Genomic DNA, 18,885 nt, shown 5'->3' on the forward strand with positions numbered 1-18,885 from the left:
AAGAGAAATGAGAGTAATGAAATCATGAGATAGAAGGCACGACTTGTAGCACAGGGATTCTCTCAAAGATCAGGAATAGATTATGAGGAGACATAGTCCCCTGTGATGGATGCAACGACTTTTAGATATTTACTACGTCTGGCTATAAGAGAAAAATTGGATTTGCGGTTAATGGAAGTTGTAATCGCATACTTATATGGTCCACTGGATAATGAAATTTATATTAAATTACTAGAGGGTATTGAGCTCAAAGATAAGAGTGGTTCTCGAGAACAATACTGCATAAGGCTAGACAAATCCCTTTATGGACTGAAACAAAGTGGGCGAATGTGGTACAATAGACTAAGTGAGTACCTAGCCAAAGAGGGCTATAAGAATGATCCCTTCAGTCTATGTATTTTTATAAAGAAGTTTGCAAACAAAGGATTTGTAATCATAGCAGTATATGTAGATGATTTGAATATCCTAGTAACCTCTGGGGAAATCGTCCAAACAGTTGATTATCTCAAGAAAGAGTTTGAATGAAAGACCTAGCTAAAACTAAGTTCTGTTTGGGATTGCAACTTGAGTACATAAATAATGGAATCCCTGTGCATCAAATGACATATACTGAAAAGGTACTCAAGAGGTTTAATATGGACCAGACTCATCCATTGACTAGCCCAATGGTTGTAAGGAGCCTTGATTTGGATAAATATCCATTCGGTCCAAAAAAGGGCGATGAAAAAAGTTCTTGGTCCAGAAGTGTCATACCTCAGTGATATAGGAGCGTTAATGTTCTTGGCTAGCCACACTAGACCAGACATATGTTTTGTCGTGAACCTCCTAACTAGATTTAGCTCTTGCCAACTCAAAGGCACTGGAACGATATTAAACATGTATTGCGTTACCTACAAGGAACGACAGATTTGGGTACATATTGTACTAACTATAACAAAGAAGGTTTAGTTGGTTTTGCTGATGCAGGTTACTTATCGGATCCACACAATTCAAAGTCTCAAACCGGCTATGTGTTTACACACGGTGGTACAGCGATCTCATGGCGTTCTATGAAGCAGAGCATTGTGGCCATTTCATCTAATCATGCAGAGATTTTAGCAATTCATGAAGCCAGTCGTGAGTGTGTTTGGTTGAGGTCGATGACTCAACATATCAGGACAGATTGTGGAATGGCCGAAGACAAAGAAGCGACTGTTATATATGAGGACAATACAGCCTGCATCGCACAGCTCAAGAAAGGATATATCAAGGGAGATCGGATGAAGCACATATTACCTAATTTCTTCTTCACACATGAACTACAAAAGGTCGGAGAAGTTCAAGTGGTGCAAGTTCCGTCATGCGACAATTCAGCCGATCTCTTCACCAAATCTTTACCGACATCGACATTCAAGAAGCTCACGCACCAGATTGGAATGCGGAGACTTAAGGACTTTTAGTGATGTTTAGAACACGAGGAGTAATGCGTGTTGTACTCTTTTTCCTTCACCATGGTTTTGTCCCAATGGGTTTTTCTGGTAAGGTTTTAATGAGGCAGCACCTCCAAGCGCATTACAGAGATCCCTTAGCATCGGCACGGTTATGTCATCCAAGGGAGAGTGTTGTAAAACACCTGGAGTGGACTTTCATAACCGGCCCGTCTACGGTCCGTACACAGTTCATGTACGTCCAAGACAATAAGGTCTATCGGCCACCTCCTTTGTACTAAGTCAGTTTAGTGTTTCCTAAAATGATAAGGCTTTGTCCTTCACTGTATCATTATCAATTCATTAATAATAATAAGAACAAAAATATAGTTTACAACAAAAAAATTTAGTTAGTGGGAACAAAGATGAAATTTACTAAAATATAGGGAGTCATTTTGTAAAATCCAACAACTCTATAGAAACGTCAAACGTGAATTACAAAGTTTTTTCCTCCTCTGTCGCAAGTCGCAACTCTTCTTTGCTAAGGAACCAATAAATATAATCTCCCAACTGTGTTTGAATAGATCTTTTTCTCTTATCGCTTCTCTTTGTTTTGTTTGACAAAAACTTCAATCATCCCGAGATTTTGTTTTTATATATCTCTCGATCGATTCTACTCCTAAAGGTTGAAGCTTTATCTTGTGGGTTGTGTAAAGTTTCCACCTTTCGTCGTCTTCTCCCAATCGTGTATATCTGAATCTGTGAGAAATGGGGCAACAGCAATCAAAAGGTGAATTGCTGTATCAGCAAGTGAGTTATGGTAACTTAGAAGGGATTCGAACTCTTCGTCGAGATGGTGCAGACCTTGAGGTTTCTTCCAATTTCTGTTAATCAAATTCTGGTTGGATTAAATCGAAAATTAGGGTTTTTACAGGGGGACACACAATCGTGTTTTGATTTCGTGTGTGTGTGTTTTTGGGATTGTAGTGGATGGATAGAGAAGGGAAAACTCCATTGATCTTGGCTTGTATGAACTCGGAGCTTTATGATGTTGCTAAGACTTTGATCGAGTTGGGCTCTAATGTTAATGCTTATCGTCCTGGTATGTCGTCTAAAGATCTTCCCTTTTTCTCAAAATTGGTTTATTTGAAGTTTGTTGTTTATGCCCAAACTGAACTTGTCGGTTTGTAGTTTATATACGAAATAATGGAAGCTTGAGTAACTGAGTCAATCCTAAGTTAGGCTGTCGGTGACATTGTTATGTTGTGATACTCATTGAAGTGTTACTTTGTCTAGTTGCAGCTAGTGGAATGTATGAATATATTTTTGATTCTTTTGAAAGGTTCCATGATCATGGTTTTGGATTTTGAAACCGTTATGTGATCATCAGAAAGAAGTTTTAGTTTTAGAGTATGGTTGAGCTAATGTGTTCATTTTTTCTCTTCAGGTCGTCATGCTGGGACTCCTCTGCACCATGCTGCAAAAAGAGGTCTTGAGAACACTGTTAAGCTACTTCTTTCGCACGGTGGTAAGTGTTTGTTCTCTTTTACAACTTGATCAATTTGAGTTTTATAATTTACTTATGGTGTCTTTTATCTCATTTGGCGTATCCCATTTTCTTGCAGCAAATCCACTTGTTCTCAATGATGATTGTCAGACACCACTTGAGGTCGCTAGAGTCAAAGGGTTCAGCAATGTCGTACGTGCAATTGAAGTATGTTTCAAATACCTGTTTGATTATCTGCTGGTAGCCAACTTGTGAAACCTTTGTGGATTAATAGTCTTTTAAATTGTGGATTCTGTAGTGTCATATCTGCTTGTTCTCTGGTTGGATGCGTGAATTTTACGGCCCTACCTTTCTTGACTTATTTGCTCCGCAGCTTCTTTCAAGAAGAGTGTGAGTATCCATCCATTGAACCTCACTCTTATCTTTCTTTCTTGTCATGGAAAATTCAGTTTCTTTTCACTGAATTCTGAGGATTATATTTCTGTTATGCACATGACTATGAATCTTCTTTAAAACTTGATTTGCAGATGGGCAGTCATCGTACCAACTGGTTCAAGAAACGCTTCAAAACCATTTAAGTTGGAGCTGGTTGTATATGCTAGTCTGCAGGTATGATCATCATTAGACAATGACGTGTAACTTTCAATGTTTTTAAGTCTTGCATATTTGGCTAATCTGTTTATAAAACTGGTCTGATTTAATCAGGATGCACAGCCACGCACAGTGATGCCTTTGTGGAAAGCAAACTTGGAAGAACCAAAAGGGAAGCAGTCCGATACTTCAGTGATGATTGTTGATAACTCCACAAGTAATTTTCCCGGAACTTTAATATGCTGTTGACATGCAACCTCTAGTTTTGTGGATGTTGATTGAATTTTATTCTGGTGGATAGTCCCAAGCCGCAGGAAGAAGAAACGAAGGGCCTGCGCCTCCCACGGGAGACGTGGGCCTCAAGTAGTTAGGCGTAAGTCTACCCTGTTTAGTTGCTGACAACTATCCTTAGTTTGCTTAAGAATTTTTTTGACCTCCATGTTTTAATGTGCCAAAATTGATGTATCTGTTTTAACTGTTCTTGCGTTACAAATTTTTTTTTTTCAGTGAATAGAAACATCTAATCTTGTCTCTTTTCCTTACAGAAACACGTCTTAAACTCGCACCTTCGACTGAAGGTGACACACAACAGCTAAAGTGGTTTTGTGATGCTTGTAAAGGGATTCCACAGGTAATGTCGAAAATAACATCCATTAGGTTTATTGAGATTTCTTGTTTCGTTTCTTCCTTATTGAAACTTACTTGGAACATATAATATACAGCCTATGCATCCACCGGTGTTTCTCCAAACAGAACCATCTGCTCCACCACCACCATCAGAAGATGAACTAGCCATGGCAATGAACGCCTCACTTCATACTACTACGAGTGACCCATCAAATCTCAGTCACCATTCCATCAACCAAGCAAGTTCCTCATCTGGTCCAAGCTCATCAACAGCACCTCCTCCTCGCTCAGGAAAAGCAAGCGCCTTTGATTACAATAGCCATGGAATTGGCATCGTTCTAGAATCTTCACCATCAGCTCCTCCATTGACAGAAGATGATATAGCAACTGTAGCAGAAGGTCCGGTTCATTACCCATCAATCGACTCAACACCAGTCGATGTCCCATCTGCTTCTTCTCTTCCAGCTACAACAGATGGTGAAAGGAAAGAAGACGGGAGCACTGGAACGTGTGCGATATGTCTGGATGCTCCATCTGAAGCGGTTTGTGTCCCGTGTGGACATGTCGCTGGATGCATGTCTTGCTTGAACGAGGTCAAATCCAAGAAGTGGGGATGTCCCGTCTGTCGCGCCAAGATCGATCAGGTTATTAAGCTGTACCGTGTCTGAAAATAGACAGGTACAACAAACTCCATGAGAGTGTATCTATCTTTCAACCATTGAAACTATCTCTATCAAACAACCAAAATCAATACCTTATTTCTCATAATCAAAAGCTAAAACAATTTGTTTATATTTTGGAACTTTAAAAGCAGTCCTTATGTTCTGTATATATATGGTTTTGGACGAAAGGAAGAATGTAAAAAAGAGTGTTATGTTATGAATATTCTATATTGTATGGATGCTCGGCCTATTAATAGATCTGGTGTATAACCTAAAACTCTAAACCCCTATGTTCTCCGTGGATGGTGTCTCCGATCTCAACGTCTTCGGTTTGATCGAGATAAGTATTCATAATTTTGTACTCATCGTATGCTATGTCATAACGTGGAATGAATAATTATGTACTTAATCATGATCACCCTTTACCTTCCACTGGTTTAATTTGTAAAGGTTTAATTATGTACAGATCCATTAATTACGACATTACAAGATCTATTTAATTTGTATTATGTAATTATGTATGGTTCTCACGAACTGAAAACATTATTATTTTATTGTATGGTCAATTTAATCGTGTGTTCTGAATTTGAGTAATGATTTGCTCCATATGTTGATTTATTACGAGATTGACATAGGATCAATTTCTATGCTTACTCTGATCGATTAGATTATGCTTATTCATTCATTAGGATTCGTTGGGATCGTACATACATAGGCATAGTTTATTATGCTACTCGTTCATTTATGAAATCTTAAATATATTTATACAAAAAAAATTGTGATATGACTATATATTTCTTACTGTTTTGAAGTAAAGGATCTAACATAGAGGATTATTAAGCAAAGAATCGTTAGAGGAAAACGGCTCTACTGATCGAGTATATGATCGGCAAACTTCCGCTAAAATCTATAGCCAAGGTGTCTCGAATTCCAATCATTCTTTCTATTGAGATAAGTATTTTTCATGTTTAAAATATCTCTCACGCTTATAGTTATAGTTAGCCTCTGCTTGGAGGGGTTGGGCAAAGTTGCTTGGACCAAAAATTTTACGCTTATAGCTAAGACCAAAAAATTTATTTTACTGTTTTAAAAAAAAAAAAAAACAAAACCCCTTTTTTATGAAAATTATATTAAAAGAGGCCTATAATTTTTTTTTTGGTGTGAAATATATCCCAAATATAATATATAAATGTGATATATATATAGAGATATATATATACACATATTTTTAAATACATTTAATAAAAGGTCCCTAATATATATATATATATATATATATATATATATATATATATAAAGATATGATGCTTAATACTTATTTAACATTCATTTATATGATTGTTATAATTTTTGTGAATTACTTTATTTATTTAATTACAAAATTAAATTAGATATAATATCATGATGAAATATCATGATGAAATATTTTAAATCATATCTCCAACCTTCTTTGGTGAATAAATTGAAAATTTAGTAACAAATTATTAAATAATGATTATTGATCATGTTTTTTTGGCATCACTTCTATGAAGAGGTTTAAGACCAAGAATATGACCATAAAAAATCAATAGTTCTTTAGAATAATCTAAAGAAAGTAAATGACTAAAAGCCTATAAGAGAATATATACAAACAACTTAATTCCACTTATAACCAAGATTATAATAGAAGATAATATCATTGTTGGAAATATATTAGAGAAAATATATTCTATTTGTCACAAAATATTGTTGTCGTGTAAGACACAATATAATGAAAAATATTTTAAAAAAATATTATAATCTCATTTTTTTGTCACTGTGAAAATTATGAGATATTGATGTAAATCACATCCTATTTGCTTGGTCTATTCATTGAACTGAATATGACTTTATGCAAAGAAAAAGAAAATGCCAAATCAATGATAAGAAAGTTAATATAAAAGTGGTTATAAATGTGGGTATGATATATATATATATAAGGTCGCGGTTAAGTCCACTAGTATCTCCACTATAAGTGAATAATAAGTACATAAGGTACTTATCTCATCTATATATGATGATGATGAAAGAAGTTAGTGTGAGACAATTTCCACTATTCTACTACAATAATAAGTAGTAGAAAAAATATTGAAAGCTGTTGAAGAGTGTATCTACTATTGTTTATGAAACACAATTTGATATTAATGTGTTATAGTCTCTCAAGTCTCAAAGTTAAAAGGTCTAAGATATAATACATGACTCAGTTTGAGAATGTTATTGATTACAGAGTGGGATTCAAATCGAGATTGATAGACATGAAGTGTCATCATCTCGAAGGGGAGAATTCATGAATCCCACATACAGAGGTGATGGAACAAATATAAGATTATGTTCACACCCAAAATGAGTTTAATCACTCATATGCAAAAGCAAATCTTGAGGATTTGAAAAGTAATCATGTTGAGACAATATGCGAAGAAAATATTTTGAAATCATAAGTATTACCCAAGGCAATAAAACTATTTTAGAGATTACATGCATAATCTAGAAGATAAAATGCTTTGTGAAAATCTCACTGTTAGGCATGACCGGTTAAGCCATTTTGGTTCAGTAGTGATGCGAAAGAATAATAAAAAATTTCTGAAAAGATTCATTAGAGAACCTAAAGAGTTTTCTTTGTGATTTATTATGTGTGCTGCTTTACAAAGCAAACCGATTATATGGTTTTCACCGACCCCATGAATTTGGATAATGTCAATTTTCTGGTATGTATACAAAGCGATATTGTGGACTGATCATCCACTATATATGTTTGTTATTAACTTGCAACATGGAGTTTGCGAGAGTATTTGGTTAATTGACAATGGTGGTGAAACCATGCCAAGTAATTGACATAAATGACTCTATATGTCAAAATAATTCGCATCATGCCAACGAATAATCATGAGTACTCCCTCATTACAATTGGTTTGTGTCAGAAACCAGATATCTTCCATCTAAATGTGTTATACATGATGGTTGCTCCACCACAATTGTATAAGATGGAATTTGAAAGAATGTTGGAAATATGTTGGATATGAAACTCTTTTAAAGATTGAATATCTCGAGAATTTGAGTCTCAAGATGCAGAGACTGTTTTAGTGAGTCAGTTTTTCCAACATGAGGGGGAGAAAATAAACAGCTGGTAAAAAAATTATATTGAGAGAAATTATCTTGATCCTCGTACTTTGAAATGTGCGCTAGAAATTGAAAAAGATAATTTATTTGCGAAGTTTAGCAAATATGCTAGAAGGCATTTTCTGACCTTGAGTGACAAAGTCACATATACCAGTTCTGCTCCAATTAATATCAATGTCCTAGAAGGATAAGATCAACTGCTAGTATAAGTCTAAAGATCGCATGAAGTGTGATAGACTTATGGTTCCAAATATAAGCATCCTCGGTAAAGAAAAGGAGCATAAATTAATATGGCACTGGGGAAGCAGAGAGTTATGTAAAATCTCTAGAGGATATCTAGAGACAAAGACATGAGTAAGAAAGAGATTCAGGTACCTGAGAATCATAATGAAAATAAATCTCAACAAGTTGAGTCATGTCTCGAAAGAAAAGGAACCAATAAGAAAATCGACGTCGTAATATGTTTGCATGCTGTGTTGCAGTTGATTATGTTATGGATTAAAAATCGAGGATCGTAAATCCGCGGTTAATAGAAAAGTTGAAATTGTACACAAAGAATGATTGGTTAATCATTGAAAGAAATAACTATAAAATAGTTCAAGTCTCTTAAAGAGATAATATTTGGACTTGTAGTCCTTACACTTGAAAGTGTAAAATGAGTGGGACATAAGGGGATCTTTATGAGAAAGTACATGTAGTAGTACAATGATTCTCATAAATATTTGATATTTATTATGAGAAATGCACTCTTATATGGTGGAAGCAATTTTATAGATCCCTTATGAGTTTGAAAATATGGCAAGACTTGATTAGTCTATTTATAAGGTTTTCATACTATAAAAAATATCCCTTAAAGTAATTATCTTGCTAATTATATTGCTAGAAGCAATACTTTATAGTTCTCGAGAATATTGTAAAAGCAAGAAAAAAGTCTTGATGTTTTTTGACACCTTTGGAGAGAAAAAGGTGAGAGTTTATCTCTATGAGAGAATTCTGTGTGTAGATCATTGTTGTTGATCTTAGGGATCTCATAGTGGGTTGAAAATAAATCGGGAACAAGCTAAGAGAAGAACTTAGGGTTGTGTAAATCCGAGATTCAACACTCATTGTGATTGTGTTCAAGAAAGTTTAAGGACGTAGGCTTTTACTGTACCTCGTTAAAAGAAAAATTATATGTGTTTCGTGTCTCTTCAGCACTTACAAGTGGTTCTTGTTAAAAGAAAGGTAAAAAAACAAGTGCGAAATATGTTGATCATGAAAAGATTATCTGATCTCCAGTAGAGATTTCATATACCAATACCAAATAATATATGGAGAAATAATCAGTGATGAAATATTACTCCTGAAAGATGGAGAAATCAGATTGTGTAAGATCAAATATTTCATGAAATTTCTTGAGGTTACAGATTTGACATCTGATGAGAGAGATGTTATCTCAAGATGCTTACATTATCTTGCATAGAAAATTGGTCTTGTAGTACCATACTAAGAAGAAGAGTTGAAAGAGAAAGTTTTACAAGGAGAGTATGAATAACTCTTATGTATAAGATGATTGTTTGGAAGATTGTATGATTTGGACTTAAAGTTCAAATAGATCTTCTATATGAAAGGGGTTCAAATGACTTGAAGTTCAATGACCCGAGAGAATATATGATGACCATATGAGTTCTGTTTATAACAGTTCAGAAAAGATGATATATATGATCATAATGTATAACCTGAAGATGATGCTTTCAGGGGGAGAAATATGATCAAGCGTGGTTGTACTCTTTTTCCCTTATCATGGTTTTTATCCCATTGGGTTTTTGCATGAAAGGTTTTTAACGAGACAACGAAGAACACGCGAAATATAAACACCTGAAGAGGAATATTATGATTCCAATGGTGAAAGACTATCATCTTCAAAGTCTTTGATATACATTGATGAGATCGTGAGAGACGAAGATAATGATCAAGATGAGTCATCTAAGAGACCAACAGCTTGTAGAAGAATGGTGATGTACGGTGATATACATGTCCTACAAATTTGTTCAAGTGAAGATTTGGCGAACCATTTACCAAGGTGTTTCCAACCACTACTTTCAAGAAGCTACTTCATCATATTGGTTCGGTCATCTCAAATATTTCAAGTGATGTACTCAAGAGGGGGAGTAAAAGCGTGCTGCACTCTTTTTCCCTTAACCATGGTTTTTCCCATTGGGTTTTCCTGGTAAGGTTTTTAACGAAGCAGCATCTTATATGCGCATTTTGGGACTATATTTTTATAATGGTCATCCAATGTGGAGTGTTATGAATATTCTATATTGTATGGATGCCCATTATCGGCCCATTAGTAGATCTGGTGTATAACCTAAAACCCTAAAATTGTATCACTATATATATGTTATATCTTATGTGATAGATTAATAATACAAGAGAACAATTCCTGAAACCTCTTGTTATACCATGTTAATATATTTATGTTTCTATCTATTTTTCTCAGATTTATAGTCGTAGTTACATTCGAAAATTACTAGTGAGCTAAGTCTTAAATATAAAAACTCTTCCCTCCTCCTTCTTCCCTCTTTCCTTTGCTTTACGCTCTCATCTCAAAGGTAAAGTTTATGATTGTTCAATTAGATGTGGGGGGAGCTAAAGTTAATGCTTCAACACCTGGTAAATTCAAGATTCTTTACTTAGTTCTCGGAATTGGATCATTTAGAGATTTTTTATGTATTGCCCTGTTGTCTATTCAATGACTTGAACAACTTCAGCTTCATTTATAATGATGGAGTCATTAATCCCAAGTTAGGATCCATATGCCATGAATTGTTGTGAACGTGAAAGTGTTTGGAGTTTGGAGTTTAAAATTGGATCTGTGTTGGAATTTCACTTCTAACCTCTCTTAGGTTAGATCTCTCTTCTCTATATCTCACTAGATTTCGTTTGTTTAGTCTAGAGACAAGAAAACATTTTTTCTTTAGCTTCTACATTGTTAATCTTGGATAAGTGTTCTCTTACAACCATACACCTCTTTTATACTAATGCAACAATCTTAACCTAATTACTATACTAACCAACCAAACTCACATATGTTATTGGGCTTATTTCACTTGAGGCCCAACAGCCTTCTTTGTCTTTCCTTCATCTTCTTCTTTCTTTCAACGTACAAGCACAACATCTTCTTCTTCTCTTTCTTACGCTTTCTTCTTCATGTCTATTCTCACTCTTCTCTCTGTTTCTCTACTTGCAGGATTAACCAATTAATCAACTTCCAACACTCCCTCTTGATTCATTTGGTTAATCCCCAAAATCCAAAATTAGGAATTTGAATCTCATGCTCTATGTTCTCTCTGGTGATTCGCCCCTCACTGTACAGATCCTTTTCACGACAATGGAACCAGTCTCTGGTGAGTTCTATGACTCCCTCATCATTTTAATGACCGCAACTTCTCCAATTTCTTTTGGAGCCTTCACTTTCTTAAGAGTTGATTCTTCTCTGGTCTTCATCAATATCACGCTTAGATTTTTTTTTTTTTTTTTTTTTTTTTTTTTTTTCAGCAGATGCTATTGTGAGTGGAATCACTCGTCTCCCTCTTCAACTGAATCTTCTCAAATCCAGCTTCTTCGATTGCGAATTTAGTTGCCACTTCTTGACAGATTTACAATCTCCTCTCTGTTGCTTTTTCATTGTCTTTCTCTACAGAAACTTGCACATAGTCTCTGTCTTCCTACTCCCTCTTGGTGAATTTCTGTTTATCACACAACAACAATTGGCTTACCTCTTCAAGGCATTCATCTTGTTGCTTCTTCTACTCTTTCACCGTTTATTCTCTCTCGGTTGTTGTTGCCAATCTCTGAAATTGGTTTTCTTGTGTTCTATAGGCTCTTGGGTTTTCTTCACACTCCCGCAAGCCTTCTCCAAGCCTCCTCCGTGAGTTCCTTTCTCACGTCTCTGCTAGTTGCTTCAACCAGCTTCAGCTCCCTCTAATGTGAGCATCATCTTGATCTGTTTGCGAATTTCTTTGTCACCTCTTGACATGTTTTCTTCGCTTTCTCCTCTGTTTTATTTTTGATCAATTCCTTGACCAAATTTCCTTTCCTTGCAGGTAACACTTCATCTTTGTGCTTAATATCTGTCCCTGCAAGTCTGATCCATGACCGTTCATCATGACTCCTCCGCAAGCTTCCTTACGTCTTCATCGGCCATTCCTTGTAGCCTTCTTTAGCTCCCTTCCAGGTGAGCTTTCTTCGTTCTCTTGTGTTTGGAGTGGATTCTCTCTTTTTGCTTTGCATTGCTTTTGCTTCTTCTCCGACATCTTCAATCATTCTTCTTTCACGATGTTGACTTAGCTCATTTGCAAGCTAGCTCTTTGAATCTCCCTCTTAGTCTGAATCTCTGTGGATCCAGTTTCCTCCTTTTGCAAATATATTTGTCCTCTCTTTGACATATTTTCTTTGCACCTCCTCTGAATCTCTTTGATCAATTCTTTGACCAATTTCTTTTCCTTGCAGGTAAGACTTCAGCCTTGTGCTTAATCTCTATCCCTGCAAGTCTCCTTCAAATGTTTTCGTGAGCTTCTCCTCTGTGCTTCTACAACCAGCTCTAGCTCCCGTTAAGGTGAGCTTTCTTTTGTTCTGTTTGGTGTCCTCTTCGATCACCATCTTGTGCGTGACTCTTGTTCAAACTCTTGTTCACGTCGTCAGCTCCCTCTCTTACGTAAGTCTCCTTTGTTCTACTGTTTGGTTTAAGCTTTGATCTTTCTCTTTCTAGCCAGTTCGTTGCTCCCTTTCACTCTTAGGTGAGCATCCTCCTTCTGGTTTTACATTGATCTCTGCTTCTCCAATAGTAGTTTGTGCCTTTCTCTCAACTTCAGGTATGCATTCTCCCTTTCTTTACTTTGAGTCTTCTTTGATCACCAAGTTGTGCATTTCCATTATCTAAACCATCACTTTGGTTGACTTTAGTCTGTTTGGTTCTTTTCACCATCACCTAAAGCTTTTCTCTAACCTCGGTCTATTTGGTTTTTCCAGAATCTCCAACACAGCTTGAGTAATCAAAAACTTTTTTCAAAACTTGAAGCATACCTCTCTCATCTTCAACCTCAGCCACAGATTCTCCCTCTTGGTTTGATGCTTCATAGGTTTGTTCTCAGCCTCAACCTTCTTTCTCAATTCATCCTTTTTGAATTTGAGTTTTTGTTGATATTTAAACTCTAATTTGATACACTCTAACCTTAGGAGACTTTCTTTCCATGGCTGCAGCCTCTCGCCAATGGTGACTAAGCTTCTATGCTTCAGCCCCATTCTTCTGTGACACATCCTCCAAGAGGATTACATCTCTTCTATTCTAGCCTTACACTCTTCTTTCCTGTGCAGGCTCCCTCTCTTCACCTAGGTTTTTCTCTAACCTTAGCTTTGGATTCTTGAATCATAAATCTCGACCGACTTTGTTAGTTTGATTACTTAAACCTCCACTTTGGGTTTTCTCTAACCTTGGCTTCTTTTCTCTTCTTGTTTCAGTTGGAGAACCACATGGATCCCCAACTTCATCAAGCATCTTTAAGCTTCACTTCACCATGTCAAAACAAGAATAGAAATCACCCCACAACTCTGTCTTCACATCCGCACTATCTCCATAGCTTCTTCCAGAGACCTCCTCGCCTTCTTGGATGCTCTTGAAGGTACGGTGTAAAAGTGTTTGTTGTAGCTGATGGTGCTCTTGTCACCACATCATTTTCCTTCTCTTCTTCTCTGACTCAGTCTCAGATAACTCTTCTTTCTTCTCTTATTTATTATTATTTTTTTTTTCAGCCTAACACTTTTCCTTGTGCAGACTTCTTCTTTTCTCACCCAACAAGCTTTGCTTTGAATAGCAGGTTGGTTGTCTTTCTCTCTTTGTCGTTTCTTCATCACGACTTTCTCTTCATCTCCCTCACAGCCTCCTTACTTGACTGCAGGCTTGCTCCATCGAGCAGCTTCTGTGGCTGCCTCTCATCTTTTGTCTCTCGGATCTGATGGTCTTCTCTAACAAAGCTCAGGTCCGTACTCCCTTCTTTCTCTTCTCCACTTCAGTCTTTCCTTGACTGATTTTTTCTCCCTCTCGGCCTCAACCCCTTCTTCTTCTTGCAGGCTCCAGGGATCTTCAGCTCTGATACCATGTTGGAATTTCACTTCTAACCTCTCTTAGGTTAGATCTCTCTTCTCTATATCTCACTAGATTTCGTTTGTTTAGTCTAGAGACAAGAAAACCTTTTTTCTTTAGCTTCTACATTGTTAATCTTGGATAAGTGTTCTCTTACAACCATACACCTCTTTTATACTAATGCAACAATCTTAACCTAATTACTATACTAACCAACCAAACCCACATATGTTATTGGGCTTATTTCACTTGAGGCCCAACAGCCTTCTTTGACTTTCCTTCATCTTCTTCTTTCTTTCAACGTATAAGCACAACATCTTCTTCTTCTCTTTCTTACGCTTTCTTCTTCATGTCTATGCTCACTCTTCTCTCTGTTTCTCTACTTGCAGGATTAACCAATTAATCAACTTCCAACAATCTGGTGGCAGACAGTGAAATGTGTTTGGAGTTTAAGCAGCTAATGTTGTCATTTTTATTTTTCTCTTCAGCTCCACATGACTACAAGTCTACACTCCTCTGCAACAAGCTGCATTGAGAGGTCTTGAGAACACTGTAAAGTTACTTCTTTTGCACCGTGGTAAGTGTTTGTTTGTTATAATATTTTAACAACTTGATGATAATGAGGTTCAGTATCTACTTATGTAACTGATCGTGTCTTTATTTTCACACTTGTCCATGTCCCATCAGCTTCTTCTCTTCCAGCGTCAACAGATGTTGGTAACAACGAAGCTGAGAGCAGTAGAGAGTGTGTGATATACTGATATGTCTGGATGCTCCATCTGATGCCGTTTATGTCCAGTGTGGACATAGCCCGGGTTACATGTCTTGCTTGAAGAAGATCAAAGCCAAGAAATGAGGATGTCCGGTATGTCGCGTCAATATCAGTATGGTTTATGAGACTGTTTCAAAGTCCATGGGACTATTTTTTATCCTTCATTATCCGTGTGAGATGTAAATTTTTTTCAACCATTGAAACTAAAATTGTCTCTATTGCTCAACAGAAAAAATTCAATACACTCCTAACTCGTTGTCTTACAAAAGCTATAAACAGTTCATATGTTAGTAATGAGTATTGTTGTTATATTTAATCACTCTTTAAATTATTGTAATGAATCCGAGATTGGTTCCAAAAAGCAAGAACAGCATAATTAATCATTGTACGGAAAAGGTTGGATGGGTTAATAAACTGTTTGTGTTCATATACTAACTTTTTTCCGTTAATTACTCTTTTCTTTTCTACATGCCTAGCTAGCTCCTTGATTCACAATAAGTACATTGAGCAATTATTGTATGTCCTCAATTCAATCTTATAGAAACAAAGATGGGCATTTTAATTAGCTACATTTCGAGGATGAAACATATAACTTTGTCATATCTATAGTTTTGTTATTTTAGAAAATTACAAAAATTTAGCACTATTGATTACTTGATATAAAGTTGTAATATCAGAAACCACAATAGTATCTTAATAATATATTGTCAACTTTTCTAAAAGAGAACAATGATTTATATATAAGAGGATTACATATTCAATGGAAAATTACTACTTTTGTTTGGAAATTAGAGTGAAATAAGTGGGCTAAAAGATAAAGATATCCCCACCACCAAATGTAGCATAAAGAGAAGCTTCATGTCATTGCTATTAATGGCATCAACTATAGACTAGATGTATTAAATAAATAAATAAAAACAAACAAAACTATAGAGTACATGTCTAGCTAACAACTAATAACTCTCATACTAGATTTTAACCCGCGGTACACTACCGGATAATTTTTTAATTAAAATAAAATAAAATTAAGTTGTATTATTTTGTTAATATTGTTTGTTTTGTACCGCGGGTTAAAACTATACAATTTTATTTTGATTGACTAAGATTTAAAACTATACAATTTTATTTTGATTGACTAAGATTTAAGTTGTGGATACTGCGGAACAATATGCTTTTTTTACATAATCGTAATTTAATCAATTTTTAGATATATCAAATATTCTAATATTGATGGTGTTAATAAAATAATGAAACGATGATTTATTCGTGTTGTAACATCAAGTTAATAATATTTTAAATTAAGTAAATATCAACTCAAACCCATCCCGCCATATGACTAAAAGAATTAAATCAAAATTTTTATATATATAAAAGCTAGGTTTAGAAGAAAATATGAAAGTTGTAACAAAATTGTTGTGTTATGGAGGAGAATATATATAGGTAATGCCAAGTTTCATATGTTTGTAATTAAGCTACTATGGTAGGTTTATTCATATTTCTATTAATAGCATATAAATTAGAAAATAAACTGCAAATCTTGATATTGCCTACATATTATAAAATAATAGTGCAAAATTATTATTATTATATATATATATATAGATATATATTTTTTTCATTTTCGAGGTTAATAACTATATCTATAAAAATTCTATTAAATCATAAATGATAAATTTGGAAAGTTTGAGAAATAAAATAAAACGAAAGCAAAAAATAACCCAACTTTATTCTTCTCAATCTTGACCTTAAGGTCTTAAGTTTATGTGGTATTCACATCCTTCTCCTCACCATCTTTGATTTAGGAGCTTCAAAAGTTAACCAGTCGTCAATCATATTTCTTCTTCAGTTTTCTTCAACTCCATTGGTTGAATACACATTAGTTAAACATCACACAAAAAAAAAAGTAATGTTGATAAATAGATAGACGTAGTATATTAACTTACTTTTCACCCTTCATTTAGTTGGCTTGTTGTTTGCTTCAAGAATCTCCATCTCCTAAATGGAGACACTTGACCAAGCACATCTAGACATGAAATACAATACAATATAATTTAGCCGATAGTATAATTTGCTTGTAATATATATTAACACCCATATGGTTTTTTTAAAAAGTACTTACCATTCAAATATATGTAGGGATTTAGATCACCACTCAGAATTTTCTGAAATTATAATTAACCAATGGGGTCATTAAGTTTACCACATTTTTGTTTAGAAAACCCAACTTGTAGAGACTTGCATGAGTAAGACCAAAAGTCTCGATGTATCTCTATTCACCAACAGGGAGGTGAATGGCGCACCAAAATCCTTTTTCAATCTTGAAACCCTTAAGTAGAAAAGAATAACCAAACAATATTAGAAACAACAAAATGTAAAAAGAAAGTAATAATAACAATGAAAGGAGGAAAAAAAAAGTAGCAAATAACAACATTTTCATCCGCCCAAACTAATTCTTGTAATTAAAACTTTTTTTTGCTTGTGGTATATATAGAGGGAGAGTTTATCGTGTTTGATGAGATGCAAGTGAGAAGTATTTATAATGTTTTGGCAAGAAAGTAGGGTTTTGGGTGAATATATACAAAATATCTTGCCTAGCAAGTGTACAATATCTTGAGCATATCACAATTTCGAAAATATTTGACTAAAATTTAGAAATTAGTTATGCAATATTTATGGAATATGCTAGTAATTATGAGTGTGAATGTATATTATGTAAAATTTCCATTTGTGTACATGGAAGAAAATTTGATTGACTCCATATTATTAGCACTTCAGATTTTTACAAACAATCTTTAATATTGTTTGCCTTTTTTGCATGATTTTCTGGGCAACAAATATCTTTTATCTGATCCGATTCGATTTGCAATCGACTGATATTAATGCAATCGCTTTTAGGAATATAGGCTGTTAATCGATTGCATCATTGAGATTTGTACAGATTAAAGGAATCAAATGTGAAAGATTATGGTAATAAAATATAATTGTATTGGTCGATTTCTTAAATTGAAGTAATTTAGTGCATTGAATTGTTTAGGGACCAATATTGCAAACTAATAATGTAAATAAACAAAATTAAAAGGGTAGAACCCAAAATGTACTTCAAAAATGTATATATAGATGTAAGGATCGATTAAAATAATTTTTCATTCTAAACTAACTGATCCATTTTTATGTTAAAAACATTTTAATGATCTTAACTTAATAAGCTCAATAATTAAATATAAAAGAAGCAAACAATTTACATAAGTTAGGGTTTATTTTTAGTTACAAATTATACCAAAAATATAACAATACGTGAGTCGATTGAAAAAGGTAGTTTGTACAATCTACCAGACTTCGACTGTTTCATACATTTTAGGTATAGAAAATTAATAATTAGCGTTATCATGTATTCTGTGAAAGTTTGGTCAGTTGCTAAATGATGCAACTTTAAGAAAATTAGACGTCTACTTTGTTTTTATACAAGAGAGAGAAGATCCAAAAAGAAAGAAACCAAAGTGAAATTTTTTTTTCACATGGTCCACAATGACATGAAAATGGAACAGTATAGATTTGATTGATTGACTCAACATTTCTCCTTCCTTTATTAAGTAAAAGTAAAACCATTCAAAAACACACTCCACTGCTCATTATTTTCCCTTCTCTGTCCCCATCCAGTTTTGTACCTCTGCCACAAGTTAACCCTTGCCCCTAACTTCTTTCAGGGGTTATCTCGTCTATTCATTCCAGGTGTTGTCCACTCACACCAAGAAACCAAAAAGCCATCGTCACTACTATATTCCCCCTCTGCCCACCCCTACTCTCCTCTAATTAGTTGATGTATCACTTGATTTGATTCCATGTTTCTCATTTAACTATAAACTACTGTATTTGTCTAGATTTGTAGATGAGTGTGGAAATGAATCATTATAGGTTATATAGCTTATAAGTTAGTTTGGTTTAATTCAATTTTTCATGCAATTAATTTTGGTGTAAGAGACCATTCTATTTCGTTGGAGTGAGTATTTGTGGCTACTCTTATTCCGTTATTCTCATAGATTATAAAGTATTGTTTGAAGGAC

At 34.7% G+C, this 18,885-nt stretch overlaps 1 protein-coding gene and 1 long non-coding RNA gene across 3 annotated transcripts; both read left to right on the plus strand.

The window, feature by feature from the left end:
- Positions 1-1,881: 1,881 nt before the first annotated feature.
- LOC104766240 (putative E3 ubiquitin-protein ligase XBAT35) lies at positions 1,882-5,077 on the plus strand. 2 transcript variants are annotated; one of them, XM_087502412.1, is made up of 10 exons: positions 1,910-2,276; positions 2,394-2,508; positions 2,854-2,934; positions 3,032-3,120; positions 3,212-3,303; positions 3,441-3,522; positions 3,619-3,721; positions 3,806-3,877; positions 4,050-4,135; positions 4,227-5,077. In XM_087502412.1, exons 1-10 carry the CDS (start codon positions 2,175-2,177, stop codon positions 4,797-4,799), a joined length of 1,395 nt encoding a protein of 464 aa, XP_087358538.1. In that variant the 5' UTR covers positions 1,910-2,174; the 3' UTR covers positions 4,800-5,077. The 2 variants fall into 2 exon arrangements, with proteins under 2 accessions (XP_087358539.1, XP_087358538.1); XM_087502413.1 differs by lacking the exon at positions 3,806-3,877 and having other exon boundaries at positions 1,882-2,276.
- A 9,310-nt stretch (positions 5,078-14,387) lies between these two features.
- Positions 14,388-15,118, plus strand: LOC147920481 (uncharacterized). The gene is made up of 2 exons (XR_015591797.1): positions 14,388-14,629; positions 14,740-15,118. It is a non-coding gene; the product is annotated as an uncharacterized LOC147920481 (long non-coding RNA).
- The last annotated feature ends 3,767 nt before the right edge of the window (positions 15,119-18,885 follow it).

This window comes from Camelina sativa, chromosome 19, assembly GCF_030686135.1.
Source record: "Camelina sativa cultivar CO46 ecotype springtype chromosome 19, ASM3068613v1".
NCBI classification, from domain to species: Eukaryota; Viridiplantae; Streptophyta; class Magnoliopsida; order Brassicales; family Brassicaceae; genus Camelina; species Camelina sativa.

What these genes read in the sequence shown, in the direction of transcription:
- LOC104766240 (XM_087502412.1), top strand. Translation starts at nt 2,175, where the DNA reads ATGGGGCAACAGCAATCAAAAGGTGAATTGCTGTATCAGCAAGTGAGT. An exon ending in ATGTCGTACGTGCAATTGAA is followed by an intron (nt 3,121 to 3,211) that starts GTATGTTTCAAA and finishes TGGATTCTGTAG; the next exon opens with TGTCATATCTGCTTGTTCTC. An exon ending in GATTGTTGATAACTCCACAA is followed by an intron (nt 3,722 to 3,805) that starts GTAATTTTCCCG and finishes TCTGGTGGATAG; the next exon opens with TCCCAAGCCGCAGGAAGAAG.